Genomic DNA, 17,954 nt, shown 5'->3' with positions numbered 1-17,954 from the left:
CTCTTATTGTTTTAAGGTTGGAAGGTCATAAGTATGTGAAGGCAAACCCTCTCCATTCTCTTTAATAAATAGCTTCATTCCCTTAGTTAGCAACACTGGTGACTTATAGTAACCCTTAAAAAAAATGAAAAAACATCTTTACCAAATCAGGTGCCTCTCTGACTGTCCATCTCTTGTTTTTGCAGCTCTACAATGTATGGATGATAAAGCGCCTTGTGTTAACAACGCCACATGTCTGCCCTTCGCCAATGGCACTGAATACTGCAGGTAAGAGTGACACTACAGTAACACTACAACAAAACTGTGAATGTAACCATAGAAATGCCTCAAAGGGATTGTTGGATGTGAGAGCCAGTACAGAAACGGGGTTTTTAGATCAACCCTAGTCTGTGCATGAGACCATGAGGTTTTGCTCAGGCATGAAGGGGGAAATAAAAGACTGCTCTGTCTGACAAAGTACACCAGTACTGGGAACAATACCAATCCACACATTTCCACCTCCAAGATCTTATTTAGGACATTTGGGGGGTTTTGTTACATACTCTCTTGTTGCTATACAACTGACATGTAGAGACGTTGCCAACATATTTTACTGTCAATTGAATTGTTGTTTCTGGGGGATGTCAAGAAACTGACAAGACATTTTTATTGCCCCATTCATTGTAACTGATGAGAAAAAAAAAACTTTCTTAAACATGACTGAATCACAGTCATAAAGGGGGTTAGGGGTTAATTGTTACCGCATGTCAGTAATACCTTTTGTTCCCTGGCACATGCCATATTGTTGTGGAAACTTTAAATAACCTGTAAGTAAGCAAGCCTCCTCTACTGCTGGTGGTGCCAATCGGACCGTGAGGGATAAGTGCTTTAGTGTATAGGAGAGCAGTTGCCTCGGTGATGTATGCCTTCCACTTTCTGACAGCTTAGCCTAGTTTGTAATTAAGACTGAGCTATCTTTATAATTGTGTTGCCACTCCCAAGCCAAATTCCCCAAAAAAACACACACATAGCTCGTTCATGAACCTGATCATATTTCATCAAATGTGATGTGAATCACTCTGTCCGTCTGTTCCCAGAGTTTTTGGAATTGCAACATTCTGGTGCTTCTGTAAAAAGGAGAGGAGGAAACAACACTCGATAATCAGTGTTTGACATCCCCACTGTCTAAGTGAAGGTTAAATAGACATTGTTGTGCACGTGGAAAGAAGTGTGTTGTGTGTTGTATCTGTGTGTGCATGCGTGTGTATGTTTTTTTTTTTTTTTTCATTCTTGAGAGTACTAGACTCTTTTCCTATCCTGACAGTCTACTATTGTATTAGCACAGACAGAGGATCTTACAGTCAACTCTTAAACATACAAATAACCAGTCAAGCAAGGCTTGAATTAGTGTGATGGGATTTGGTCCGACTGTATCCTGTCAGTTAGAGGCTGCAGTTTGAACTAACATGATGCAGGTGCCAGGTGAGGACTTTTTTGTTTACGGCAGTAATAAAGATGTGACAAGGTTTGAGGTTATCTAAAGAAAGATGAGCAGTTTCAGTTTTTTAAAAACTCAGAACTGCATTGTTAATATGGGCTGACATGACACACACCAGTCTAACAGTGCATTATGCCAGTACTAACTGGCTTGTGTCTCTAAAACAACACTCCACTCATTTGCAGCAGCTTAAGGCTTGACCACATCCTATTAGGTTTTAGTTTTATTATGTTGTTTTTATTACTTCTACTATAATTTAATTGCGATTATAAATAATATTACATGTAATATTTTTTTGTGTATTTTTTGTACCAGGGAACTAGTGATTACTCATTTTAAGTGGGACTGTTACATCTATCTTGTATTTAGTCTTGCTCGCTCTCAGCCAGACTGTCTCTATTACTTACCATTAAGTCAGTGTTTTTTTCCCCTCTGAATTAAATGATGATATTTACAATAAAGAAAACTGGTAGAGTGGCCTCTTGCCCTGGAGAAACACACAGAGGAGTCTCCATTTAGAAAAGTCAGCTGACAGAGCGCAGGCCTACTGTTAGACTGATTAAGTAGTCGATGAGTTTTTTCTGCCAAAAAACACACAAAAGCCACACACTCACACACACATATTTGTGCACACAAATGCACTCACTTGCCTCTGCCCTGCCTGTCTGGTCCCATCAGCGCTATGCTGCCGGTCAAAAGGCTCATTGTGTAAAAATGTAATTATGAGTGCATTAGTCTCCTCAATATATTAAAGGAACCCATTTGCAAGCAAACAGTACTGTGGCCCTTTGGCTCAGACAAGTGTAATTATGTCACATGGATCATGCCTGGGGTCAGACTGGGTGTAACTGTAATTAAACCAACAATTGATATGACAGGCTTTTATTAAAAAGAGTCACAACCAACTGGTGGACAGTTACATCTGTTTCCTAGTTTTGGTTAGCCGACCTGTTTTCAATGTAGACAGTGGGAAGGAAGAACAAGAGCCATCATGTTAACTTTTCTCAGTTTATGTAATAACAAAAAAAAGAAAAGAAAAACATCATAGATAACATGGGTGAGGCCATAATTGTTTTTGCTTGATAATCGACAGTGGAAGCTTCACAGTGGAGATGAGGTCCTGTTTTGATTAACAAAAAAATGACCTCCTTTGCATTTTGTCATTCTTAAACTTCCCCTGAGTACCTCTTTTGTCAGATTTCCCATACACAGTGGAAACTCTGGAAACACAGCTGCTCTAGTTAAACTAGAGCTATGTAGTAGCACAGACTAATAATATGACAGTAGAAGGAAAATAAATTGGAAAATGTCCTTGAATTTTTTGCGTGGTTTGAAAGCTCAAGTGTCTTATCTATGAGAGGAAGAATTCTGTGTGAGAAAGTTAAAACTTCATGGGAGAGGTCGACCTGCAGCCTTGCAGGGCAGGTTGCAGAGAAGCCGTCTAACCGGTGACACTGCAAGCCATCGGCTCTGGGTATGAGAAAAAGAGGTGTGCTTTGTGTCTCTATGTTGGTTTGTGCATGTCACAAGTTTGCATACTAGATATTTGTAACTGACGTCATTGCTGAAGGGACACAAGTATTATTTCATTGCATAAAGGCCAAGGGAACAGAAACAAAGTTTGCAGGCCACAAAACGATTTCTAACACTTACATAGAGTCTGACTCAGTGAGTTAATACCTGAAGGGTCTAAACAAGTGTGAGACTGCACGCAATATGATGATCGAAATCTATTTTCCTTTTGAACAAGATCTCTTTGTCCGCTGCCAGACCATGGTGTAAACTGATTAACTCTCCTTCCCTCTCAGTGTGTGTTTTTTTTTTTCCACTTTTTTTCTCTTATAGGCACTGTCATGACTTTATGTATTTTCTTAAAAAAAGAGAGTGAGGACTGACGGTTACTGTGTTGTGTAGACCTGCTGCCTGTTTGATCTGACAGGTAGAATTTGCCTGCTGGGCAGACAGAGGAAGAGAAAGGGCCAAAAGAAAAGAGGATGTCTCTTTTCAGGTAATTTGAGGAGGAATACCTCGGAGCGCAACTCCTTACTAATGATGAGAGAGCAGCAACGAGGGGGGAAGGGAGGCAAGGGGAAGCGGAGCGGAGAGAGGAGTGTAATTTCCCTCTTGCTACGCCTCCTTCATCAAACTGTCACTCATCCATCCATGCCTTGGTCCCTCCCACTGCTTCAGGGATTTAGATGCCTCTGGACACAACTCACCTGGCCTCTTAATCCTTCTCCCACAACCCAAGACTCCTTTGAGACCATTTCTTTATTTTGTTTAACCATCCATGTGCCTCTGCCATTGTTTTTTCAGCACTTTATTGGTTCTTTGTTTTAGTCGTAGATGCTCCATTTCCCGATCATATCTGAGAGTTTGTAGAGCTTGTTTGGGAGTTTGTTTTGCTCTTGCTGTAGCTGTCTGTCAGTCTCAGACACTTTGTGTCACCTCACAGACACTTGTGTTATGATTATTCTGTATGTCCACGTCTCCTCTCCAAGTCTGTCAGAGGAAGGACAGGGGAATGAGAGGGATGTTTCACACCTCCACAGCAGAAACAGCACCCACCCTATGAGGCACAAGTACACACACTGGTGGGACAGCTGTGACTCTTGAGGAAATAGATAAGATACTGAACCCCAAAGTGGTCAAAAGGACTAAAAAGAAATCTTATAGGCGCAGTCCTTTCAATATTCACACATTGTTTCACATATTGATAAATGAATTAGGCATATGATCCAAACTAAAGTCAACAAACCCTAGGAGTTTGGATTTGGAGCCCACAGCAGTAATTTCCTACCCTCAATAAGACTTTTCTCCTTGCCACAGCCCAGCCAACAGCAGTGGAGATGTGGTCGAGAGTGGAACCACAATGATAAGAGTTTCTTTGTGTACATGCTTGTGTATGTACTTGGTCTGCTTGTGTATCGTTGGATAGTCAGGGGCACCTTGAGCCTGGGGCAAGTTCACATGCTGGCACAGAGAGGTCTGAGGTTCAGTTACATGCAAGGTTCAGTCTTAAGATGATGGAAATATAGTTCAGTGTGTCACTTAAGTATGTGTTTAGTGACTCAAAGAGATGAGACAAGCAAATTGTTCATCAGTGCCAAGCAGGGCTGCATTTTAAAATTATTTAAATAATAATAAGTTATTATATTGTTGAATAGTTTCATAATTTATTGTTTTGAAACATCATCATTTTCCATAGCTGAAGTCTTCAAATTGCATTTTATATCTAACCACCATCCACAAGCTGAAACCAGTGAATGTCTTGCATAGCTGCTTGATTCACAACTTGAGACTAATTTATACAATTTGACTAATTGAAAAATTGATCAGTCCTTTCAGCACAAGAGCCAACTCCCTGTACTGCTAGTGGAGAACACGGCCTGCTGTCAATGGTTTGCTGGGTTCGACGCGCTTGCTCTCTGAGAGGTTGCAATGATACAAGAAAGAGTACACTCAAACAAACAAACAAAAACAAGCAAACAAGTAAAAACACACAAACACCACTCTGCCTGGAGGCGTGGAGTCTCAAACCCCACTCACTGAAAGAGGAACCCTTACAAAACAGTGGGGAATGTAGCAACCAGACCATAAACCCACATACAGCGAGGTGATAAGTGGCTCTCCGTCACACATCGATGATGACACCGTGGGGTCAAAAGTACCTCAGTTTTGTCATAAGGTCACTCAATCTCCCCTCAAGTAAAGAGTCTGACCACTGTGAGTTTAGTTGGTTGGTCATTAAAGAAAAACAGTCGGCAATGCACCAGCAACTACTGTGAATTCAATGCAATGAAATTTGAATTCATTTTTAGTGGTTATCATTAGGTAATCATTCAGAGACAGACACCAGGGAAATACTACAAAGACTCTTAAAAAGTTATTCTCTCTGCTGTGCCAGTTAATTTCAACCAGGCTTACAAAGAATGATATAAAACAATATTTAGTAAAGAGTAACAGTTTAGTTTTCAGGTTGCCCTAAAGGGAGGGTATAATCGTCACTTCCTTTAACAGAAAAGCAGTCTAAATCCGTCAGCGGTTGTCTATGCATAGCATGGCCCTCGATGTGGAAGCTTTTATAGGCCGACAGACCTACAGTTGGAGATCCCACTTTAAACAGCCACACAAATAGGATAATGAGAGAACAACATAGAGAGACAGTTAAAGGAGGCCTTCAGAGAGAAAATGGGTCCCGTGCTTCCTCAGATGACTCTTTATGAACATGTTTCTAAACACAGCCCAAGATTTTACCACATGGCCCGAGTTTAGACTCCACCCTGCTGCACACTCCTTTATGCTGTCTACACCGATGCTTTTCAGTCTGGCTGCCTGGCTTCCTTCACTCACAAAATGTCTCGCTCTCTCATTACTCTTCTGGCTTTTACTTCCACATCATTGTGTTCTCGTCACTGTACCCACCTTCCTCTTTTGTGCTCTTTTGTCTGGGTAACTTTGACATCACTCTCACACCTCCCTCTGCGCCTCCTCTTGTTGTGATGTTATTTTTGCTCTGCTCTTCACTATGAAAATGCTGAGAAGTGTCGAAGCGTGCAAAAAAACTCCACCTCCAACTCAGAAAACTACATCGCTTCTAACGATTGTTTAAGTAATAGATTCATAGTTTCCATCCCCCAAAAAAGAACCCATAATTGAATGTTTTCCTCTAAGTTTAGGTTCCTTTTATTTTTCCAATGGAGAACAGAGCTCTTCTAATTTGTGGCACCGTCTGATCTGTTGGTCTAACTGGGTACACTGCTGCCAATGTCTCACTGCGAGATCTGTTTTACAGTGTGGCAAAGACCTGGCAGAACTTTATGTCATTCTGTGATCGTGCCAATAGCCTCTGTGGGACGTCTGAACTCTATAAGTTCTCCCTCAATATAGTCTTGCTGGCTTGAGGTGAACATTTTTAGGTTTCAGTTTTTATTTAGTTTCCATTCTTTAAGATTCACCACGAATAATAGTGAGGGAGAAAAAGGAGAAAGGCCTAATCAGCTGCCAGCACATGCACAACTGTAGATCTTTCTTCACCTTTCTGGCTGAGCCTCATGTATACTTGTAGCAGCAGCTGCCCGAATACACAGAAATGGTTGAATGTTGATGATCTGAGTAGAAGGTCACACACTGTCTCGTATCCCACCTGTAAGATATGTGAGCTCACTGAGACCAGTCTCCTCACGTGGGCCCCTTTGAGGTCTTGAGAGTGTTTCTCTGTTGAAGTCACCTCTGGATCTGAAATGACTGTGAAACCTCATCATCAATGTGGTTCAATGTCTGAAGAATGTATGGTATCTCAGTACTGGAAATTTGTGATTATGATTTATGCTGTGTTGGCTAGCTGCAGATTTGGGATTTGTGAAACTTTCTCCAGACTTTTGGGTTCAGTAGAGTCGCAGTTATTTATTTAACACGAGCCTCCTGCAGCCTACATTTCTTAAAATGATCCACTGTGCTACAGTTTGGTAAACCAAGGATCCTTTGTTCCTGGTATCTCCTGCTGCCACTAATTTAGTAGTGTAGCCACGCATAACAGCAACAGTAAAGAGCTACCTGTTCTGCGTTTGACTTGCAATGCCCATACATGCACACGCAGGACTACATTACAGTGAATAGACCACCTATACTCCAGCCAAGACGGGGAATGATCCAGGGATTGAAATGTGAGCCGGTTTATGCTCTCCCTCTTTTTCTCTCACACTGTTCGTCTGTAATGGCTGCAGGGGGAGAGCATGATGGAGTTATTAAAGCGTTGCTGCGACTAGAATAGCGGCCGGAGGAAGGAGGAGGAGGAGGAGGAGGAGGAGGAGGAGGAGGAGGTGGTGGTGGGGTCGAAGTTGGGGAGAGGAAGGTGGAGAGGTAGGAGGAGAGAACCGACACAAAGGAACAGGGGAATGAGGGATTTGGGATGGGAGGAGAATGTGGAGCGGGGAGCTTGGGACGCAGGAGTTAGGAATGGAGGAGGTGGGGGACATTACATGAGTGAGTGAGAATCAGTCCAGCCCTCTCTGCTCATTGAAGCCCCTACGGCCAGCCAGGACAGGCAGAGGTCAGCATGAGGTAGACGAGGAGGAGGAGGAGAGAGAGCATGAAGGACAGAAGGGGTGCAGAGAGAGAGAGAGAGAGAGAGAGAGAGAGAGAGAGAGAGAGAGAGAGAGAGAGAGAGAGAGAGAGAGAGAGAGAGAGAGAGAGAGAGAGAGAGAGAGAGAGAGGGAGAGAGAGAGAGAGAGAGAGAGAGAGAGAGAGAGAGAGAGAGAGAGAGAGAGAGAGAGAGAGAGAGAGAGAGAGAGAGAGAGAGAGAGAGAGAGAGAGAGAGAGAGAGAGAGAGAGAGAAGGGGGGTGGGGGTGTGTGAGATGGGGGCGCTAATGTGAACCAGCTGTAGAAACCTGACACTTGGAGAGTGGGTTAGAAATGAGAGGTGGAGGAGTGAGAAACAGAGGGAAAGAAGGGCTGCAGGAAACTGCACAGAGTTGGAGAGGGATGGAGAAAAGAGGAGGGAAAAAAGTCCACATGGAGCAAAACAAAGAATCCCATAGATGAGTTTGGCTGCAGAAACTCTTCTGCCGTGTGGTGTTCATGAAAGCCGAGCTGACTGCGTGGAAATTCAAACTTGTGTTGTTGTGTAGTGTGTGGATTAAAAAAAATGTCAGAAGAATCACACAGCTTCCTGTGTTTCAGCGACAGACTAGTGTCTGTATCTTGTGTTATCTCTTCCTCGGTGAGCCACCACTCCCTGACAATAATATGAATCATGCACAGCCATGTCTGTGTGCGCCCCGGGCTTTGGTGATCCAGCCACAGGCTAATAATGAGCTCTCAATCTGGCAGTGAAACCTGACGGACAGGGTGGTATCGTTTTCTGACGCCATGGCATTTGGTTCTGTCAACACTGGTTAGATAGCAGCAATTGACTTTAATAAAGCTTACGGTGCATCCCTCCTTTCAGCACTTTTGAATTTCTACAAAAAATTTGGCGTAGCAAATAAGTTTTGAAGGGTGGTGTTGAGTTGCAAGACAACTCTGCAGTAGAAATAATATGGCCTTTGAGACTTTATTTTCTTGTTAGACTAATAAGAAGTTCTGTTTTATGCCACAAAGAATTAAAAGTCCAGACATCTGACTATTAGGCTCAACATGACAACAAATTACATATTTCAAAAGGCCCCTCTCTCTTTCTCTGAAGTGGTTACACTTGACTATGCAAATACGTCTCATATTCCCTATAGTTTAACAGTGAAAATGTGTGAAATGTTCCCAGTGAAATGTAAACCTGGCATTAACCTGGACACGGTGTTCTTTGTGTGTCAGCCTGCTAATGTGATGTATGTCACAGGGCAGAGGGCTGTCATTACTCTGGGAGAGGGGCCCCAGAGGTCGGCGAGGAGAAAATAGAGCAGTCCTAATTCCCAGGACGACCGTCTTGTTGTGATATCATGACCAAGCGGTGTTTGTGTTTTAGAGTGGGGAGGTACATCTTTGTGTTTGTGTAATTATGTATGTGTGTTGGTGTATAGGCGTTTGTTCTGGGGTGTGCAGAGGGTCTGTTGTGTGCAGACAAGAATACATTGACGCAAAAAAAGGAAGAGGGAGGGTGGCCATGTCTAATCTGATATGGTTGAGGTGAAGATGAATGAGGTTTGTGTTTTCTTTGAAGATGTCACATGAGTAATCTACCATCTTGTTTGTTCGGTCATCGGTACCATGCATGTGAGCAAACAGAAGGTTTTTAGGGAGTTGTGTGTGTAGATCCAACGATAAGGCTGGCGTTACTCTACATGTTGATGTTGTAAACCAATCCCAGGCAAAGACCCAAAACAGTGTGTTAGTCTGCCAGACTTCTAAACACTCTCTGCCTCTCCATGCCTTACCCTCAGTTTAGATAAGATTAAAGCAAATTATACTCAGTTTGAATAAACTGCGCACAGAAGAGAATGGGCTTTTTGGCCTTTGGCTATACAGACAGCAAATAGGATCAATTAATCTGTTAACAGTAACAAAATTACAGTATACAGTCGCCAGACCTCTCCTTACGTGAAGATAATAAATAAGTTCATGTCATGCCTTGTCTAAGCAGCAGTGTTAAATTTTGAAAAAAGTCTACACACATGTTGCTCAACATTTTATAGAGCAATTGAGCAATGCACATACATATCAGTGCATTCGATAAACTGTATATTTTTAAATATGTTAAGTGCGAATTTTGTGTGAGATGTTGTTTGTCATATTTGGAGAGACATGGGGTGACTCACACATCAGAGCAGGCAGAAGTATCACAGATGTGATTGATCTGTGAAACCTCTGTCTGGCATGATTCATGGCTCTCCTACTTTCCCATGCACACACAAGCTAATATCTTCAAGCTGTTTGAGTGGGGGGAGGAGCCAAGGATGAATAAAAGTCAATAAGCATGAGACAGAGTTTCAAATCATTCTTATCGCCCCGTAGTTTCTCAATTTCCAATGACTCATAATTCTGATTTATTCAACAACAAAGACACAGACCTGTAGCAGGAAAAGATATATTTTTCTTCAAGTGGGGTATTAGTTTGCCCGACCATGTGAACGTGTGTGCCAGGTACTGTGTGGCTGCATTTCTGGCCTCCTATTATGTTACCTGAATCCCTCTAGGGAGGCAGGTTTAGAGGCCTGTGTAAGAGGCAGCAGGTTGCTCTGTCCCCCTCAGTCCCCAGACAGCATGTCTGCCATGTGCCGCACACACACTCAGAATGTGACAAAAGGCTGATGAACGTTACATACGCAGAAAATAACCTAACCGTTCACATTTTTCCTCAGTAAGAAAATAAAACCCCTAACAAAGTACTGTCATACATAGAGAAGTGGTGAGTGAAAGTGGGAGGGACTGAGAAAAAAAACAGAGGAATAGAAAGTCACAACGGGAACATGTTCTCTGATGAGATCCCTAGTGGACACATTGTGCAATATTGCAATTTCCTACCCACCTCTGCATGCAGCTGAGTGACTGTGCTGCTGACATGAAATAGAAATTGAAAGAAATGTGTGATGAATAAGCAAAGGGGGAAACAGACACGCACATGATTTGTAGACAAAATGGTGTGAGAAGTCAGTAGATGTGAAGTGTTGCTTTTCTTTCAGTTTAATACGATAAGTTATTTGTTAGATAAATAGATGGAGCAAGAGAGAGAGGGAGAGGGTGGGATATTGATTTTCTATTCCTGCCCAAAAATTGCTGATGTTTTCTGCTTGTTGTTTTTAGTTTCTACCAAACTTCAGTCAACAACTTCCAGATGACTCCACCTCACATCCTTCTGCTTTTAAACTTCTTCTTAGGGCATCACTGACCCCAGTTTAACCCTTCCGCCAAGCTCAGCTTCCTCTTCCTTCCTTATCATGGCTTATGGGGCAATAGCTCCTGCTCCTGTGTGGTTTGTTCAGTAATCAGAGGGTTAATGGTTCAATTCCTGTCTCATCTTAACAGCGTGTCAAAACGTCTTAAGCATGATGCCAGCTCTCATGGCTTCTGACTGATGGCTTGTGTGTGGCTGTTTGTGTGTTTGTATGTAAACTGTCAAGCTCGAGAGGGTTTACCCTGTAAAAAGCTTCATGTGTCTCTTGGGATAAAGACACTAAAAGGATGCAACTCATTTGTCAACAACAACTAGTTTCTCTTCATGCACAACCGCACATTTTGCTAATACTCCTACTTAGGGATGCGGTTCCCCACATCATGTTGTGTAGATCACGACACTTCAGTGGCAAGACTGTGTATTAGAAAGTAGTGATGTCTTGTGCAGCTTCATCAGTTTCTTTGATGTTTGTGTGTACTACAGTACAGGACTCTTGTTTAGATGTTACTCTCTGCTATCAATGCTGTCAGCAGCACTTGTCTGATGTGGTCTATTACATCCACCTGACTGAAACTCCCTCTTTTGTTTTGTTTGTTTGTCTGTCTCTCAACCACACACATACGTATTTGTCTATTTGCTCAACTCATCTCTGAGCTTTGTCATCTGCATTGATGGAAGACTGGCTTTTAAACCCTGATGTGTCCCTTTGCTTGCCTCATCGCTGTTTTCTATGTTTGTCCAGGTGTGCACCTGGCTACCTGGGTGAGTACTGCCACCACAAGGATCCTTGTCAACCTGGCTACTGCCTGAATGGGGGAAACTGCTCAGTGTCCATGTCAGCCGGTGTACCTGTACCAGGCAGCGCCACCTGCACCTGTCCGCTTGGATATACGGGACAACACTGCCAAACTCCCCAGAACTCTACATGTTACCCAAACAACCCCTGCGCCAACCGAGGGGTCTGCACCCTGCTCTCCCTCGACAAGTACAAGTGCGAGTGCGCCAGAGGATGGACAGGTGAGACAATGTTCCCCTTCTCTGGAGTTTGTCACCAGGGCAAAGATGTCTGACTTCTTTCTATCACCACAACAGTGATGCATGTTTAAAACGTTTCGAAAGTGAATACGTTTATATGTGATTTTGATAACCTGTAACTGTTTTTCTGATTGTTGGTTGTTGTATTTTAGTTTTTAAGCAGGTTATTTTATAGTAACACTTTCAACCACACTATTACTTCCACCAGGAGTCTTAATTTTTTGTCCTGCTTGTTTGTCTGTTAGCTTTATGTCTCCAAATTTAACAAAGGCGATTACATTTACTTAAAAGTTAGGCCATGTGGAAAGGACCAAGTGGGCCCAGACCTATGTGCAAATCCTGGATTTTTAATCATTGCTTGTTTAAAACATTGCCCAACAGTGTTCTCTTGAATTTGGTGATGTCATAATTGACTCAAACAGTGAAAAGGAGAGTTGTTGAGGAGCACAAGGAACATTACATATTTATTTTTCCAGTATTATCTTAGCTGGCCATATTGTCAAGTAATTCAAGGGCCAAGAGCTAACCAACTAACGTAAGGCATTTTGTCCTCATCTTCCTCTACATCCACAGGACCACGATGTGAATACGAGGACAGCTGTCTGTCTAGTCCCTGTGCCAACGGTGGAAAGTGCAGCTGTGTGTCCGCTGGTACCTACACATGTTCCTGTCCTCCAGGCTACACAGGTCCTCGGTGCCTTAACGACACAAATGAATGTGCCGCCACACCCTCCATATGCCAGAATGGAGGAGAATGCGTCAACACCCCTGGCTCCTACATGTGAGAATCTGGCTCATAATAATCCAATTGTCTGGGCTATCTGAACAACTGTAAAATAACAGAATGCTGTTACAGAGCAGTTTGAAACAGACGTCAAGACTCAATAAACTGAAATGAAATTAATTTCCTTTTGCCTTTGCTACAGGTGTACCTGTACCCCAGGATTTACAGGCCGACACTGTGAAAGCTCATATATCCCGTGCTCTCCTTCACCATGCCTGAATGGAGGCACCTGCCATCAGAGCTCTGAAACAAGCTACTCATGCCACTGCCTTCCAGGTACAAGGCTTGAAATTCAGACTAAACCTCTGTTTTTCTTATTTAAGCTCCAACTTTATATATATGAACCATAAAAAGAGTAGCAGAAGCAGGAAGGCAATAAAGAAAACAGACATTTAAGAGAAGAAAATTGAATGTAGGAAGAGAAAAGGAGTGAGCGTATCTATGAAGGAGTGCAGCTTTGAGTTTAAGACTTGTTAGACTAAACTGTTTGAGGTGCAAACAGTCTGATCCTGCTAGCTGTGTTGTATTGTTGACACACTAGACACACTGGGCTGTCACTTTGCTACATTTGCAAGTAGACACAACAGACACACGCAGCTGCTGCAGGACTTGAATACTTATGTAGACCTGAGGATATCACAGTATCTATGTATTTAAATGCACATCTTTCCAATGTACACAACATGTAATTAAATGAACACTAACGTTTCCTTTATTTATGCAAGGCTTTAATGGGACTAACTGTGAGAACAACATTGATGACTGCCCGGGTCATCAGTGCGCCAATGGAGGAAGCTGTATGGATGGAGTTAACACCTACAACTGTCAGTGCCCTCCAGAGTGGACTGGTAAGGGATTTGAGTGTATGATTGTTTGCATGTACAAGCATTACAGAGGCAACATTGTGTATTTCACACATATCTTCATTGGAAATATCTCACATTTATTATGCAAAAAAACTGGAAACTGTATCAACAAAGTTTTCCTTTGCCTGCTTAAAAAAGTTATCTGTGATGTTCTTTGCAGAATATTCTGTCATCTATCATGAAATTAAACACGTAGCCAATTACTTTCCTCTGTGCTACTTCACAGCCTTATCATTAGGAAATGACTTTTGTGCTGTTGCTTCAGTTCTCTGTGGTTGAGCAGTGAGATGGATTAAACAGTTGTGATGTGATCAGCACAGTCTGTTTCGATATTATCGTATGGCACTTCCTACAATTCTTCTGATGTCTTTCTCCTTATTTCTGCGTCTCGTATCCTGCACAAGGTGTGTCTCTGCTAACACGTGTCATGCGCGAACTTTCCATTTACAGAACAAACATGCATTTATCAGCTTCCCTCCCTGTCTGACTTTATTTATCACAAATTTAACCAGGGGAAGCAAAACCAACATGAAGCTGGAGTGCGGTGTTTTAACACTGTGAATAAATAACATTCTCATTTTCTCTGTCTGCAAAAAACAAAGCTTTCTAAATCACATAGAAAACATCTAACATGTAAAAATAGCAGGTCAATATACTTTTCTCAGTCCACTCAAAGTCCTCTTTACTGTACGTTCACAGGTCAGCACTGTACGGAGGATGTGGATGAGTGTCGTCTGCAGCCAAACACATGCCAAAACGGCGGCACCTGCAGCAACCTCATTGGTAGCTACGTCTGCGTGTGCGTTAACGGCTGGAGTGGCCCCGACTGCTCAGAAAACATTGATGACTGTGCGACAGCTGCATGCAGCCCTGGCTCCACCTGCATCGACCGCGTTGCCTCTTTTATCTGCGTCTGCCCTCATGGAAAGACAGGTGGGCCAGTAGTGAGGAACCACATGCACACATTTATGTTTATACCAAGCCCTAAAATAAATACATATACATAAATGGATTTATACATAATTTTTGTTCTAGACAGCTTACTATTGAAAAAGTTATGAATTGTAGGGGATGGCATTCACAACTGATATTTTCCCAAGTGCAAAATCACTCCATATTCCTCAGAGCTTATCCCTCAAATAAAAGGGGAACTGAATGAGATCACACATTAAAATCCACATACTGATACGATATCACAAAATAGATTTGCACTTCCAGCCTGCTGACTGGTGACACATTCCTAGATTTATATTAAGCCTTGGCATAAAAATAAACCCCTGCCTATTTGTGAGTGCATTGAATTAGTGAAATGGGCATTGTATTAGAGGTTTTCTGGTGATATTTTTGTCTAGCACAGACCAGGGTTTTTAGGATAAGGATCTTTTATTTGAACGGGTTGCTCTTTTTACTCACTAGTTGCCAACATATCATTTTGTCCAGGTTTACTGTGCCATAGAGATGACGCCTGTATCAGTAATCCCTGTAGAGAGGGCTCGCATTGCGACACCAACCCCATCAGTGGCATGTTCAACTGCAACTGTCCACCTGGATATATGGGCAGCACCTGCAACATCGACCGAGACGAATGCAGCATTGGTGAGAGAGAATGCAACGCCACTGAAGCATTTGTACATACAGTATAAAACATCCATTCGGGCAGTTCAGTTTTAAAACCCTCTCCTCTTCACCCTCAGGTACCAACCCTTGTGAACATGGCGGTCAGTGTGTGAACACTGATGGCTCCTTCACTTGTAACTGTGTTCGAGGATACGCTGGCCCACGCTGTGAACAAGACGTCAATGAGTGTGCTTCTAATCCCTGCCAGAACGAAGGCACATGTCTGGATCGCATTGGGGACTACACCTGTATTTGCATGCCAGGTACATTTCTGGATAAACTATACATACTGTAGCTTACATTAACCCATCCAGATAAACTACAAAATGCAGCATGTAAAATTACTACAAAGCACCCAGGCATGGCATGACTCAATAAGGCTACATAACAATAATAATAATAATAATTTTTTAAAAATTAATTTGATTCTAAATCTTGATTTTTAAGATTTGGATAAAAGTGCACGATGTACAACGACGCCAGTGACATACCACATTCCTTCTATCCAAGGAGGTGTAGCAGTTCAAGAGAGAATAGTTGGCATGTTTAAATAAAAAACATGCAGTACTTGAAATAAAAATATACACACATAACATATACTTTTCTCTATCCCCCAATAAATTATTTTCTGTCCCTTAGTCCATACCTTAACTCAAGTCTCATTGAAAATTATTGCCATTTATTGTTAGATATCTAACTAGACGGACAGGGCTACCTGGTAGAGGTAGTGACATAGACGGCTGACACTTTGAATGGCCTATTTAGAAATTGTGTTGTAACAGGACTGGAGGGATACCTTCCTGAATTAAAGTAACTTGAAATGATAAAAACTTGTTTTTCTTTATTTGTGCAGGATTTGAAGGAACTCACTGTGAGATACAAGTGAATGAGTGTCTCAGCTCCCCCTGTTTGAACCAGGGTAAATGTCAGGACCACGTCAGTCGCTTTGTCTGCGAGTGCCCAGCAGGTTGGTACCCTGCACATTTTTTCTGCAGTTGTTTGTTCTGGTGTCTGAATGTGAAAATGAATTTGCTTTTGTTGACCTGACTGTTTTCAAACTCTCCTTTCATTTCTGCTGTAATGTTCTTCATGTTGGTCTGTGTTTTGTTTTCAGGCTTCAGTGGTGACATGTGCCAGATAGACATTGATGAGTGCTCCAGCACACCCTGTTTAAATGGGGCCAAGTGTATTGATCGACCCAATGGATATGATTGTGAATGTGCTGAAGGTAAAGTACAACAGCTTTATGTTAAGTTGAAGTGAAAGTTGTTTGGTCCCAATTGCAATTTATTGAGCCATGCTATAAAAACAGTAAGAATTGTAGAGTGCATTGCGGTAAATTCCCTTATGATTCCCCTGTCTGAGTATGAAATTATTTGTAAAAGTCGCATGGTTGATGATGCAGTCATGTGACTGATGATGGTTATTTTAATAGGAAGTACTTTTTTTTCCCTCCAGGCTTCGCTGGTCCACTTTGTGAAGAGAACATAAATGACTGTGTGCCAGAGCCATGCCACCATGGTGTGTGTAAAGACGGCATTGCCACCTTCTCCTGTGAGTGCTATCCTGGATACACAGGCTCCATCTGTAACATCCAGGTCCAAGAGTGCCACAGCAACCCCTGTCAGAACCGAGGACGCTGCATCGACCTGGTCAATGCTTACCAATGTAACTGCCCTCCAGGAACTACAGGTAAGCACTTGGTGTGCTACAAATGTTTGCCGAGATGGTGAGACAGAAACATATTGGGCTAGACGATGTGTTGTAATCATCTATGCATGGCTCTATGGACATTGTGTGGAAAATGGCAGGTGCTTGTGGAAGAAGAAAAACTTAAGCAGGTGATTACATGAACCATCTCTCTCTGTCTAAAGAAGCATTATTCATTGAGAAACAGACAGTGATATAAGTCACTCTGAACCAAAAATCAGACAGGTTTGAGTGCTGATGGGACAGATGTACAGGTGAATTGAATCTTTAAAACGGCTAATGGTCTTTTCATCTGAATTTTATCGGCCTTGCAAGCAAGTGCCCTCCTTATATTTTTCTAGGATCAGAACTTTCCTCTCTAAATTAGTGTGTCTAAGACTTTTGCATGGTTTCAAACAAACTGTGCTCTGAACCCTACTCTATTTCCTCTCATACTTAATCATTTAAAGCTTTCTCATTGAAATACTGAAATGATAAATATAACCTTACCAAATATTTTGGTAAATATAAATTCATAGTTTGTTTTGAGTCATTTTAAATAATCTGTTTACCAGATATTTACAAGCAATGTGGTCTTGGGAGTTTTCTTGCGTTGAGAAAACAGTTTGAATTGAATCTATAGACCCCCCATCCCCCACGTCTAGAGCTTCCTGTGTAGCTTTCAGTCTAGAGCACTTCACATGTGTGTTAGCAGTCACAAGTCTTGGTCGATGGGTGCTACGCCACATTGCTCTGTGGATTAGTTAAATCGTTTCAATACGTTGTATCACCCTGAGGCAGTCACTTTACCAAAGCTGGCATCAAATCACCCTGTCAGGTCTCCCTTTCAGGTTTCATGCCCTCACTTCCTTTACTTTGCTGTGCCTCATTCTCTCCATGTCCAGTTTTCTTTCCTTCTCTCTGCTCTTCCTCCTCTCTCTCTTGTTTTCTTCAACAATTTGCGGCATTCATGTCAGTTGCTGATGTCATGCTTCTATTCCTATGCCGTATTACGGGTCTGTCTTCATTTTTGTTAACATTTCACACTTCTTGTGTGTTCATTTATACGGAGTCTTACTCCCCCTGGTGGCGATAAGTTTCTTATCTCAAACTCTAATGCATTTAGTACCTAAAGCCAAAACTGGGGTTGTTGTTGT

The 17,954-nt window shown here is 42.2% G+C and overlaps 1 protein-coding gene across 3 annotated transcripts in view; it reads left to right on the top strand.

The window, feature by feature from the left end:
* Positions 1-17,954, top strand: part of notch2 (notch receptor 2) — a 47,395-nt gene that overhangs the window by 15,011 nt on the left and 14,430 nt on the right. For 2 of the 3 annotated variants that reach the window (XM_083970419.1, XM_083970418.1), the window contains exons 2-12: positions 186-267; positions 11,549-11,823; positions 12,415-12,622; positions 12,768-12,901; positions 13,351-13,473; positions 14,191-14,424; positions 14,932-15,087; positions 15,186-15,371; positions 15,962-16,075; positions 16,223-16,336; positions 16,567-16,800. In XM_083970419.1, coding sequence (XP_083826545.1) covers positions 186-267; positions 11,549-11,823; positions 12,415-12,622; positions 12,768-12,901; positions 13,351-13,473; positions 14,191-14,424; positions 14,932-15,087; positions 15,186-15,371; positions 15,962-16,075; positions 16,223-16,336; positions 16,567-16,800 — 1,860 coding nt within the window. Of the gene's footprint in view, positions 1-185; positions 268-1,356; positions 1,462-11,548; positions 11,824-12,414; positions 12,623-12,767; positions 12,902-13,350; positions 13,474-14,190; positions 14,425-14,931; positions 15,088-15,185; positions 15,372-15,961; positions 16,076-16,222; positions 16,337-16,566; positions 16,801-17,954 lie in introns of those variants that run through there. The other variant, XM_083970420.1, reaches the window with a different exon arrangement.

Source organism: Trachurus trachurus, assembly GCF_905171665.1.
Source record: "Trachurus trachurus genome assembly, chromosome: 4".
In the NCBI taxonomy this organism is placed as follows: Eukaryota; Metazoa; Chordata; class Actinopteri; order Carangiformes; family Carangidae; genus Trachurus; species Trachurus trachurus.
This window is presented reverse-complemented; position numbering and strand designations above follow the sequence as displayed.